Source organism: Papio anubis, chromosome 12, assembly GCF_008728515.1.
Source record: "Papio anubis isolate 15944 chromosome 12, Panubis1.0, whole genome shotgun sequence".
NCBI lineage: Eukaryota > Metazoa > Chordata > Mammalia > Primates > Cercopithecidae > Papio > Papio anubis.
The window spans coordinates 61745648-61758485 of record NC_044987.1 but is presented as its reverse complement, the minus strand read 5'-3'; the positions used below and the strand labels follow the sequence as shown (position 1 = coordinate 61758485).

General features: G+C 55.3%; 1 protein-coding gene across 2 annotated transcripts in view; it reads right to left on the bottom strand.

Annotated features, from left to right (window-relative positions):
• PDE2A (phosphodiesterase 2A) overlaps nucleotides 1-6517 on the bottom strand; it is a 101570-nt gene extending 95053 nt beyond the window's left edge. The window contains exon 1 of one of the 2 annotated variants that reach the window (XM_021926250.2): nucleotides 3757-6517. In XM_021926250.2, coding sequence (XP_021781942.2) covers nucleotides 3757-3827 — 71 coding nt within the window. In that variant the 5' untranslated portion in view covers nucleotides 3828-6517. The remainder of the gene's footprint in view (nucleotides 1-3756) is intronic. The other variant, XM_031653213.1, reaches the window with a different exon arrangement.
• Between the last annotated feature and the right edge of the window lie 6321 nt (nucleotides 6518-12838).

The following is a 12838-nucleotide window of genomic DNA, read 5'->3' as shown; positions in this document are numbered from 1 at the left end:
CCCCATCCCCAGTTCCCTCTCCCTGGATGACTTTACTCACTCACCTATGGGAGAGTCAGAGGCTGAGAGTGCCTCTGCCTCCAATTCCCCCTCTTGTCCTCTGAGATCTTCCCTTTCACACGCACAGCCCACTCTCATGAAGCCAAGAGACTCACAGCCCTTCTGCATTGGTAGGAAGTTCTTCCTGCTGTCTGTCCTCACTCCCTTATTTGGCCATGCCTGTTTCTTTATCATTATTTTTGGAGAGGAGTCAGGGCCTGCACCCATCTCAGTTTTTTGTTAATAAAGGCTGCCCATTTCTCCCACTCTCTGCCTAGATGTGTTCTTGCCACTCCTGGATCATTGTGCCCCAGCCTGGCCCTAGTTCAGGGGACAGTAACACAGGATGGAGAAAGGACATAAGGCCAGGCTGGGTAGCCTGGAGTTACTGGGCCCTGCAGAGAAGACCCAGGGCAGATATAACCACCACAAGGGAAGGGCTGCCCAGGAAGGAAGAGATGAACATCCCATGTCTAGGGGTATGAAAAACAGCAGGCTGGATAGATCTGCAGGGCAAGCCATAGAAAGTAGTAAAACAACTGCTAGAAAATGACCCAAATGCCCTTACTGTCTCCTCCCACCTGGAGGGTGCACTGAGTCAGGTGCCTAGCCCTGTGCCCTTCCTACTCACCTTCACAAACTGTTCCCTCTGCTCTTCCCTGCCTGTGCAATTCTTACCCATCCATCAAGGTCTGGCTCAAATGTCTCTTCCTCTGAAGCCCGGGCTTGCTGTGGGCTCCCCACCTCCTACACAGCACTGCTCACCCTGTGGGGTTGCGAATTTCCACTTATTTCTCCTTCATCAGACTGGGCACTCCCTGAGAACAGGGACTCAGTCAGTGTTTGCTCCGTGTCCCCAGTGACAAGTGGGCACCAAGCAGCTACTGAGGAGTTCCTGTTGAGTGGTTGAATGAATGAATGCAGGAATGGAATCATGCTGAGTTGGGAGATTTCACAGGCCCAAGCAGCAGAAGCCCGGGGAGCGCAGGCCTGGCCTGACAGCAGCATGACCGAGGGTGAGACTCCCAGTCCATTAAGACCTAGGGGTAGAGGACTGCTGGGAGCTTTTCCCACCCCCACCCCCCACCATTTGGCTAGATCCCAGCCAAGCCATCAGCAGTCCCTGGAGACAGGAGGCTGGAGTGGGAAGCAGGAAGAGTGGCAGGAGCTGCTTGGTGGGCAAGGGGAATGACTGCGGGGTGGGGGGGGGGGGGCGGGGGGTGGTGCAGGGAGCATAAAGACAATTAACCCTCACTGAGCTGACCAAGCTCAGCAACCAAGAGATTCTGGGCAGGGCCTGAAGGAGAATGATACTGATGGTCAGGTCTGATGAAGAGGTTGAGCCCCAGCCTTGCAGCCAGAGGATGGTAATGAAGCCATAGTTTCAGTTTCCCTGTCTGGCAAGAGACGGCTCCATGATCTCCGACCCTCTGCATCCTAGCTAGAAACCCTATAAAGATCTCTCCCACTACCTCAGTCCACCCACGCCCAGCTTTCCTGAGCCTTCCAAGAGCCTTTTCCCTCATGAGATCCTGACTTACTGAGGTGTCTGCACTATACCCCCCACCCTAGTCCAAGCCTGAGCCACCTAGACACTCTCTTCCCTATCCTCATCTATTCAGCCTTTCCCAAGTTCTCATAAAGCCCCAGAACTCACTGACCCCTGTATTGGTTGGCCTCCACTCTAGCCTCCTGGCTCCACCTCTTTCTCAACCAGACAATGCCACCGAGGTAGGTTTCTTTCTTTTCCTTTTTTCTTTTTTTTCTTTTTTTGAGACAGAGTCCGACTCTGTCACCCCCAGGATGAAGTGCAGTAAAGCAATCTCAGCTCACTGCAACCTCCACCTCCCAAGTTCAAGCGATTCTCATGCCTCAGCCTTCTAAGTAGCTGGGACTACAGGTGCACACCACCACACCCAGCTAATTTTATTGTATTTCTAGTAGAGACGGGGTTTCACCATGTTGGCCAGGCTCGTCTTGAACTCCTGGCCTCAAGTGATCCACCTGCCTCTGCCTCCCAAAGTGATGGGATTACAGGCATGAGCCATCATGCCTGACCCATGGCAGGTTTCTAGAACCCAAATCTGATCATGTCTCTCCCCTATATAAAACCTTCCTGGGCCCCCCAGGGCTCTCTGGATAAAGTCTAAGAGTCCTGGATCTCAAAGTTCTACAGAATGTGGCTCCTGCCTGCCCCTACTCTGGACAGCATCTTCACTGCTCCAGGACACGCCTAGCCCAGCCCAGGGCCTTTGCTTATGCAGTTCCCACCCCACCCCCACCTGTTAGCATGACGTTGATCTCTACTGCTTAATTATTCTCAAGCTATTTTATGTCTATGAAGCTTAGGAAGCCCCAGAGGGCAGAGTCATTATTGCCTATTTCTTTTCTGCATCTCTCCCACAGGGTGTAGAATGAATTGTCCTGAGTTCAAAGAGGTGGTCATACATTCAGCCCCTCCCTGCCCTGCTTCAGTGGGCCATGGTGTCCCAGCTGTATCAATTGCCAGGGGGAAGGAAACAGACACCCACACATACTCAGATGAACACACACATATAGACACACACACACACCAGCCACAGAAGCACCAATATACACACTAGCACCATGATCACACACCCACACCAGAATACTTATACGCACACAGCCATATCCACCTCCACACACAGCAATGCTATTATTCACAGACTAACAAATACACACACATGAATGCACATGGAACAGATACAAATGCACACTGATTCACTCTATTTTGCAGACACAACACACATAACATACAAATGCAACCTAATAGACATACCTACATACATATGCAGACCAACCTGCACTCACACTCAGACACGTGCAAATAAACTCTCAGTCACACAGGGATGATCACAAACTCTGACAGGCTGCTTTGCATCCAACCATCAAGGTACCCTAGAGCTCTACAGGCCCTTCTACACCCAACATGTCCCTTACACTCCACATGTGTACACACACACACACACACACACACACACCCTGCCTGCCACCTCAGCAGTCTTTAGTAGAGGGGTGTCTCCATGGAGCCCCCCACTCACTTGCACATGCACCCCCCTGCACATGGACACACACGAGGCTGGCACCTCATTCTGTCTGGCTCCGTAGAACCCTATCCTGGGACAGATGCTTTGGGGTAAAGTTTCATAAAGTGGTGTCCCTGAACCCCAATTCCCAATTCCATGGAAGGTGGTTACCTCTGACCCTCTCTTGCTCCAGGGCCACTCTTATTCATATTTGCTCCATCTTTCCCCCTCCCCACTTCCTTCACACACACATAGCCTTGGTGGGCCAAGACACTCTCCCTCTCCTGGGTCCTGAACCAGCCTATTGCAGCCCCGAGAGCTCCTCCCAACTCCTTGGCAGACCTCCCCCTCCCCACATATACTCTCAGCCCTTGTAGAGATGGTTCAGGTTTATTATCAGCCCCTCCTCCAACCAGCAGCCCCTTCCATGGGACCCCAGCCTCATCACCTACTAGGTCAACATTAGGCACCCTCATCCTGTTCAGAGGTAACCTGCCCCCACCCCAGGCTGCAGTCTGGCAACGCGGGGAGGAGGGGTGCCCAGGAGCAGGATCGATCCTTCCACGTGGCTCAGCTCCATGCCAAATCCAGCTCCTTGGAGGGACTCCCAGGACCCTGTCTGTGGCACCTCTCACAGCCGCTCACCACCCCAGCCCCTCACTATACTCACGGCTCAGCCGGTCGCGCTGCCGGGTACTGCTGGCTCCTGCAGAGGATGGAGTGGCCACATGCCTGCCCCATCACTCCTCATCGTCCGCTTCCCCAGCCAGACTAAGGTGGCACCTCGCCCTGTCCCCACTGCCTGGAGTTCCGGGCAGGGCACCCCCAGCAGGCACAGGGACCGAGAGCAGTGGGCTGCCCCCGACTCAGCCTGGACTCAATACCCCAATCCAGCTCTGCTGCCCCGCTGCTCCCACCTCTCCCGCTGCCACTGCCTCTGCTGCTCGGCTGGCTCTGGGAGGAGGTTGGAGCAGGTCTGATAATGCAGAAGGGGGAGGGAGGAGGGAGGAGGAACAGAGAGAGGCCCAGACAGAGAGGGAGAGAGGGAGGGGTAGAGAGAGTCTGACTGGGAGAGAGGAAAAAAGACTCACACACAGAGAGACTGAGATAAACACAGACAGGAAGGGGGACAGTAACACATGAAGAGGGAGAGGAGAGAGGGATCAGAGCCTCAGAGAGATCAAGATGGAAGTACAAAGGGATCAGAGAGGCATAGGGAAAGACACATACACAGAGGAACAAAGACAGAAAAGGAAAAAAAAAAATCAGAGGCAGAAATAGAAAGAGAGCTGGGTAGGGGGAGAGGGGAGTGGCTGACAGAGGAGGAGAGAGGGGAGAGGATGAGGGATTTACAATCCTCATGGGCTACGATGGGGCTGGGGACTCCAGGGGCAGCAGACCCAGACCCTCTGCTGCCCCACTACAGAAGCCTTCAGGATGAGGTGACACGCTTGTGCCCTCCCTGAGTCTGAGAGATCAGGCCTCCATGCACAGCTAGCCGCCCTTTCCTCTGGGCTCCCTCACCCGGTGTGTATCATGTCCTAGGGTGCATCCCGGCCTGGAGCTGGGTCCACGGAAGACTTAGGGGGCTTTACTGATGGCCTTTGGACTCAGAGCCTTATCACAGGGCCCACCTCTTGGTGGCTTGACTTAGCTGGGACTTGGAGCTGATGTGTGAGCATGGACTTCTACCAGGATCTGTGGAGACCTAGGCCACAACCTGCCCCACATGGCCTTCCCTGCCCACAGACTATAGGTATGGGGGAAGGCCTGCTGCACTCCCACCCTGCTTCCAAAGAGGACTCCCTAGGATAAAGCTATAACCTAGTGAAATAGAGGCATTTTAGGGCCTAGGACGGATAGGGAGTTGTCACAGCAGAGCTGCTATTGTGTGCAGGAGAAAGAGCTCCACACCTTGAAGCAGGAAATGGGGATCTGGATCCTGGCTTCACCATGAACTTACTTATTCATTGGCCTACCAGTGGTTGAGCCCATGGCTCACACTATCCCTTGTCTCAGAGAAGCACTCAGGCTGGGGAATGGGGAGGGGAGACTTGCAGGCTGTGACAGAAAGAAGCACAGAGTCTGTGAAGCCCAGAGGGACCCCTGACCCAGTTGGGGAGGGTTGGCAAGCATTTCTGGAAGAGAGGGTCCAAGCTGGGTCTTTAAAGGCAGAACAGGGTATATTCCAGGGTAGAGGAGCTAGAGCAAACCCTCCACAGCAACTGCATCTCTCTGAGCTGTGGGGAAAATACCCCCCACCCACACAACAGGCTTCAAGCAGAGAAGTCCCTGAGGCTGAAGAGAAACCTGACCCATGCTGAAGAACACAGGGGTGCATGGTGGAGGGGGCAAGGTCAGAAATGACTGAGCTTGTGTATACGGCCTATCCAGGCTGGGTGCTGCAGAAAACCATTGTCTTGTGGTCTGGGAAGTGTCAGGAAAGAAAATGTGAGGAGTCTTTGCTTCCCACTGTGGCCCCAGAAGGCATTATAGAAGTTTAGATCTCTGAACTCTGGGCAAACCATTTTCTCAAAGGGAACGAGGCCCAGGCTGGTTGTAAGCCAGCTGAGCCAGCCCAGAACTCATGTCGTGCTTCTCTGCCTCACCTATCACTGGGGCCTCGCTGCTCCATTCCTGACAGCTAGGAAGGCATTCTCTGGGCTCAGGAAGCTGCAGTCCTGGACCATGGCCAGTCCTGGTCCCTCACAGCTCCCCTTCATGTCCTGGAAACCTGCTCAGGGGCTGGAGGAACCTGGCAACAAGAAGCTGGGTCAGAAGAATTCAAAGGAGGTTGCCTCCTGGGCGTGGGTGGGTGCAGGTGTCAGGAGGTCTCACCTGGCCCTCAGCTTCCTTTCTGCCTTCCCACTCTAAAAACAATGGTGGTGGCCCCATCTTCAGAAATCTCCTGGGAATACACTCAAGCAAGTAGGTGGAAGGGAAGGTCTCCTCCCCATCCCACTGCCACACTAGACTCCACAGTCACCCAGAATTGGAGAGTCTGCAGGAACAAAATGCAAGATTCAGGACTCAGAAGGGCTAATGGGCACTCAGGACTTAGAGCCCAGCAGGTGGAATTCAAATGCCAGCTCTGCCACATGCCTGGGCAAGGTATTTCCCCTTCCTGAACTTCAATTTAGTTTCCTCATCTGAAATATGGGGTCACAAATTCCAAGCTCAAAAGGTTGTGAGGTTTTGGGAATGTCTGAAAAGCTCCCAGTAAATAGTTGTCCCTCTCCTCCCATCTCATTCCCTGAAGTCGTCGAATTGATGGAGCCAGGAGAGTAATAGCCCCAAATGCTGGGACAGGGGCTCCTGTAGGCCAGTGCCGGGATGGGGGAGGTGCATAAAGGGGAGAGAGCTGGAGAGAATCCAAGACTGTTCTTCCCTCCTCCACCAACTGTCTGCCTGCAAGACCGCTCCCAGCCAGAGCCAAAGGCACGAGTGCTCAGAAGGCGCACCCCCGCCCCCACCGCAGGCCCCGCCCCGGCCACCGGCCGCTCTCCAGGGTGCTGAGCCGTGTTCGCAGGCCCGGCCCGCCCCCGCCGCCCCGCCGCCCCGCCGGGGGTCAAGATACACCGTTTTTTGTTAGCTGGGGAACTGGAGGTGGGATAGGAGGAAGGATGCTCCTGGGAGGCAAGGTGGCTGCCCAAAGCGATGGGAGGATGCAGTTCTGGAATCCGGCCTCCGCGCTGCCCCCATAGCGTTGAGAGGACTGCAGGCTCCACAGGCTTCAGCTACCTCTTTATCGAAGAAGGAGGCTTCTTCTCAGCGTCCGCCTCCGCCCCGTCCTGTGCGGCTGTTTCCCTCCCACCTTCCAGACGGCCCCTCCTCTGTCTCCCTCACTGGTGCACCCTATCCTCGCCCCCTCAATATGGATGCTCCTCGCAGGACGGCGGTCCTGTCCTCATTCTCCACCCCACTCCCACGGAGCATGCAGCCTTCTCCCAGCATACCAACAACTCCGGGTGTCCCCTGCCGCCCATCCCTCTCCCTGGAGCTTCAGGTGTCCAGACTGCCTCTTGGACATCTCCTCTGGGAACAACCCGTAGGTCCCTCATATTCAAATACTGAACATCCAATACACCTTTTTTCCCTATTAAAGACATCAACAAACTTCTTAGTTTTTTTGTCTTTTGGGTTTTTGTTTTGTTTTGTTTTTGAGATGGATTCTCACTCTGTCACCCAGGCCGGAGTGCAGTGGCACGATGTGGGCTCACTGCAACCTCTGCCTTCCGGGTTCAAGCAATTCTCCTGCCTCAGCCTCCTAAGTAGCTGGGACTACAGGCACCCGCACCACACCCGGCTAATTTTTGTATTTTTAGTAGAGACGGGGTTTCACCATATTGGCCAGGCTAGTCTTGAACTCCTGACCTCGTGATCTGCCTGCCTTGGCCTCCCAAAGGCATTAGCAAACTTCTAATCTCCGAGCTGGACACTTCAAAGTCACCTTGCCCCATTCCTCTCCTACACTTCCTGTATCGTCTGTCCCAAAGGACAGCAGATTCTCTCACATCCGTCCACTCCCTCCATCCCCATCCCCTGCTTCCTTCCCCCTCCCCTGGTCATGCTCCAGCCCCTATCCCAGGTCAACCTCTCTACTCCACCTCCGCCTTGCACCTAGGAGCAGCTAATTTTTGTATTTTTTTAAGTAGAGACAGGGTTTCACCATGTTGGCCAGGCTGGCCTCAAGACATCTATCTGGTAATGGAATTCCCTCTCAAAACCTTTGCAGGGCTCCCCAGTGCCCTCCTGATCAAGGCCAAGCTCCTCAGCCTGACATTTGAGGTCTCTTGTGATCCAGCCCTGACTGACTTCACCACCCTCTGCTCCAGGTGGGGCCAGGTCTGGTCCCTAAGCACACACTGGTTTCTCCTCGACTTTGTACAGTGTTTCTCGTCCCAGGCAGACTTCCCCCTCCTCTTCCTTTTCTCTGTCCATCCCAAATCCTGGCCCACCATTGCTCGGCCAGTCAGCACACACGCTGCCTCCCATCCACAAGGACAGGTAGGCAGGAGGGGGCACTGGGTTCTGGGCTAGAGACCCTTGGTGACCTTTCCCTTCCCTAATGTCTTGCCACTGGCTGTCTCACCACCGGCTGTCACCCCCCAACCCCCGCTCAGGCTCATCTCATTTCTTCTACGGGATCCTGTTTCCTCAAAAGACAAGCCAAAGTCCTATTTACCTCGGCCCTAGTCCACAGCCTTTGGGCAGCCTCCAACAGGCCCAAGCAGGAAATGTTGGCGGAGGAAAGTCAGAAAGGAGGCTGATGGAAATGGGGTGGTGCACAACAGAGCTCAGCTCAAGGGCACGGAGGGGCATGTGTGTCTTGCAGACAAGAGACCACAGGTGTGTGGGGATGCAGGCAGTGACACTTACTGCTCTGTGAGCACCCCCCAACCCCAGGGCAGGCTGAGGCTACCCAGTGTGAGACAACCCTCAGCTCTCCAGGGAAAGGCTGGTAATTGGTGGAACATGGCTTTCATGAAGGGTTGGTCTGAACACCCTTGGGTGACTCCCTGTGGCTAGGGGACAGAATAAGCCCACATCTGGGTCTTTGCAATGGGAGCCCAGGCATGGGGAAGGGGTGGAGTGGGGAGCTCAGAGAGCCATCCCACAGCTTCTCCCTACTCCTCCTCTGCCAGGAAGCTCCCCTCTGTGGCTCTGATGACAATGGCTGAAGGAGCACCATGTCCTTGGGAAGGGCCTGGCATGGGTCTCTGCATTCTCATACTAAGCATGGCCCCCACCACACAAGTGACAAAGCTTCTGCTGATAAAGGAATGAAAGGCCACCACAGCCTCTACAGTATTCTAAAGTGGAGCAGCTTCTTCAACACCTCAGGAAGGTGACTTTGGGATTCAGGTTGGGGCATGAAGGATCCACTGCAGGTTCCAGGATATCTGTCAGAGCTGTCCAGTGAGGAAGGGGTGACCCCAGGTGAGAGCAGTGACCTCCCCATGGCTGCTAGGCAGGGGGCTGGGGGTCTGGAACAGATGGCGAGTTCAGGGAAGGGAGAGGCCGCCTGAGGCTGCCCAGCCCCAGCTGAGTCCAGGGCCCTCTCCTGCCTCCCTTGTCCTGCGGGTGGAGGTGGCTGCACTGGTCTAGGAGGGATGGCAGAGAAAAGGGAGAGGGAAGTCAGATGGAACGGGGCTGGGCCAGACACTTGAAAGTGCCTTCAGCCTCAGGTTGAGATCATCTCCAGGGTTGTAAATCAGGGAGCATGAGATGCTACAGCCAGTGAATCTAATCCCTCATTGTGCAGATGGGAAAACTGAGGTCAGAGGGGTGCCCAGGCAACCTAGTGAGTGAAGGGCAAGGCCGAGCCTAGGACCGAAGACGGTGGCCGTTGCCCCATTGGACTACTTCCCCCTCTTCACACTCTTCCACCTCTCCTTCCTCCTCCAGTTGGGACAGCAGCCCACAAAAGAAGGCTGTGCGTATAGCTTGTGACTCTGGGGAGGGCCCCCAGGAATGTGGAATTCCAGCAGAGATGGGTCAGGGCAGAAGTGGCCCCTGTGGCTTCATATTCTAGGGAAGGCTCTGCTCTTCTTGGGGTCTCAGCACCAGCCCCCTCACCACCACCACCCTCCAATCCAGCACACTAGGATCTTCCTTGCCAGGAGGCCCTGAACCTCCCACTCAGCCCTGAACCACCTCTTCCCCCATAACTCCCCGCACCTGAGGGGGGATGGAGGGGGTGTGACTCTGTGGGATGAAGGCAGCTGCTATATTTGAATTATTACATAAGCCAGGAGGGAGGCAGTTGCAACGTGACTCCATGAAGGTCAGGAGACAAGTTGAGGCTGGGCCCAGGAGGCAGGGGTCTCCTGCCCTCTGTCCCTAGACTCCAGCCTGACCTGGGGATTCCAAGTTGGTCTGCACTGCTGCACTGCAAGAAAGGTCTTCCCTAGGTCTAACCACACTAGGAAGGCTCTGTTCTCTATCTTCTTAGAAAAATATAACCTGGTTTCTAGAAACCCTAAGGCCAGACCCAGGCTATGCCCCAGATCCTGCCCCTACACCCTTTCCAGTAATAAAAATGGGATTAAAAGCTTTGCCATTCTTTTAAAAGAGCGTCTGATGGAGACAGCAATACACACTAGCCTTGGCTCGCCTGCCCCATCTGAGAGGGAACTGTGTTCCTGTCCTAGCTACTCCACTTACCAGTCATCCTCCTCCTGGGTCTTAGAATAAAATGGGATGACACATGCAAAGCCTTGGCACAGCAGGTGGTGGGCGCCCCATGATGGTTTCTCGGCACTATCACTTGCATCTTCAATCCCACTGCCAACTCTAAGGGCTGGCTGGAGATGGTGGTGGGAACTGAGATTGGACTGACCCCTCTGCCCCCAGTACCCTCCTTCTGGGTGGAAAGTAGGAGACCAGAGGAGAAAACGAGTCTGAGAGTCAGGAGCTTGGCCAGACTTGCTGTGTGACCTGGGACAAGCCCCTGCCCTCTCTGGCGCCCAGCTCTGGAGCTAGTGTTTGAGAGAGGATTTCCCAAATGGGATCAGTGACTTGTGGCAGTGGAAGCTGCAGTGGCAAGCAAAGTTGGCTGGGCGGGTGGGGGTGGGCTGTCCTGGGAATGGTGAGCTGGAGGCAGCCGTGGTGGGCACCAGCACAAGGCCCACTTCCTCGGCACCTCCTCCTCTTGACCCCACCCCCCAGGAGGAGGAAGCTGTGCCCACCCGAACTGTGTTGCCATGACACTGGTCTCCATGGTGCCAGGCACACAGCCCTCCCCTAACCCAACAGGAGGGACTGAAGGTGACAGGAGCTGAGGAGATTCGGGACCTGAGGTCCCTTTCACTTGTCCCTATGCCTCCATCGGCCCTATGAGGTCCCCATCCTGAGCCTCTCAGGAGAGCTGGGAGCAGCAGTTTCCACTTCAGAGTTGAAAGAGTAACAAAGAGGCCTCAGAATGACTTGTGTGGAGGGCAGATACACAGGAACGCAGGGAGGTGGCAGGGTGATGGGGAGGCAGGGAGAGCTGGGGAGGCAGACGGGCAGGGGGAGGAGGGCATGCCACAGTCACAAAGGGAGGAGGGCGTCCCAGGCTGACAAGTGGTGGGAGGCACCGTCCGGCCCATCTCTTTGGTCTCAGCGTTTGGAAGTGGGTAGTGGTGGGAGGACAGGGTGGAGGAGGAGGAGCAGGAGGGAGAGAGAGCAATTTTCCTAGAGAGCTCTGTGTGGGTGGGTGTTCATCCACGTGCCGTGTGTGTGTGTGTGTGTTCATCCACGTGCCGTGTGTGTGTGTTCATCCACGTGCCGAGTGTGTGTGTGTGCGCAGCATGCACTCACAGATCTGGAGAAGCAGGCTGAGGTGTGCAGACACGCGTGTGCAGGCCTGAGTGTGTGTGCGGCATGTGTGCGCCTGTGCCACTGTGTCTCCAGGGTGATAAATACAGCAGTAGGAGCTGTAACCAGGGCAGAGAAAGTATGGAAATTTCCATAGGCTGGAAGTGGTATGGGAGAAGGGACATGCTATGGCTGGGCCAACCCTGGCTGACCAGGGAAATCCCTGACTAGGTGTGGTGACCTGGGCACATACACATACCTTAAGTAGGCACAGAGGGATGGAAGAGCAACCCAGAAGAGCTTCCTGAAGGAGGTGTCATACTGGAGGAAGGGCTGGGAGGTTCAGGCCACTGCACTTATGTGAGAGACGGTCCCCAGAGCAGGGTCAGGGTCACTTAGGTCACAGAGCTGGCTAAGAGAATAGGAACCGTTCCTTGTTCTGATGGGGGATGATTCCAAGGAACCCACTGGACTGGGATGTGGTCATATCTCATATCTCAGAGGCAGGGGTATGGGGGACAGGCCCTAGGGTGCTATGGGGCACTGTGCCCCAGCCACAGCAGGCCGCTCACTGCAGGGTCACATCCCCTTGTCTTGTGCTCAGACCACTTCCTCTCCTCCACCTGCGGAGAACTGCCTCTCCTTCCAGACTCACCTCCTCCAATCTTTCCTGATAATATCCCCCACCAGGAGGTCTCCACCTTCCTCCACACCACTCACTCATCTGCTCCCCCTTGGTGTTCAGTAAAGCTCTGCATGCAGTCAGTGTTCAACAAGTGCTTGTTGAGTGCAAATATATTGGGACTAGAATATGCCATGATATCTTCTCAGACATTTGGGAAGAAGGGGATTAGCAAGGGGTAGTGCTAGACATTTCACACTTACTAGTTCATTTAATTCCCCAAACCACTAGGGGGTAGCTACTATCAATACCCGCAAAGTACAGATGACAACATTGAGGATCAGAGACCTAAGTAATTCAGGCAAAGTCACACAGCTTGTGAACAGGAGCACTGGCACCCACATGCGTGCTTTCCAAGACAGCGGGCCATGGGCAGGTGGCTTGGAGGCCACCAGAGCACGGGCCAGGAAAGAAGTCCCAGCTCCCGCCCTTCCCCGCCCCACTGATTTCCTTCTCCAGAGGCCCCAGGACTCCTCAGAACTCTGCAGGGTAGGAAGGTTGTGCTGGAAGGAGGCAGGAGAGAGGCAGACATCCCACCCCACCTCCTTGCCCCTCTCCCCTCTGCCCTTGGCCTCCCCTCCACCTGCAATGCCCTCACCATCCAGGCTCTGAAGTGCCTTGGTCTTCCCTCGCCAGGCACCCCGTATTCCCCGGGGGCTAGGCCTGGATTCGGGTTGGTCCTTGAAGCCCTGTCCTCCTCCCCCAGTATTTCAGTATTTTAACCTCTACTCCAACCATATCTGGCAAGGCCTCAGGTCTTCGAGGCTGG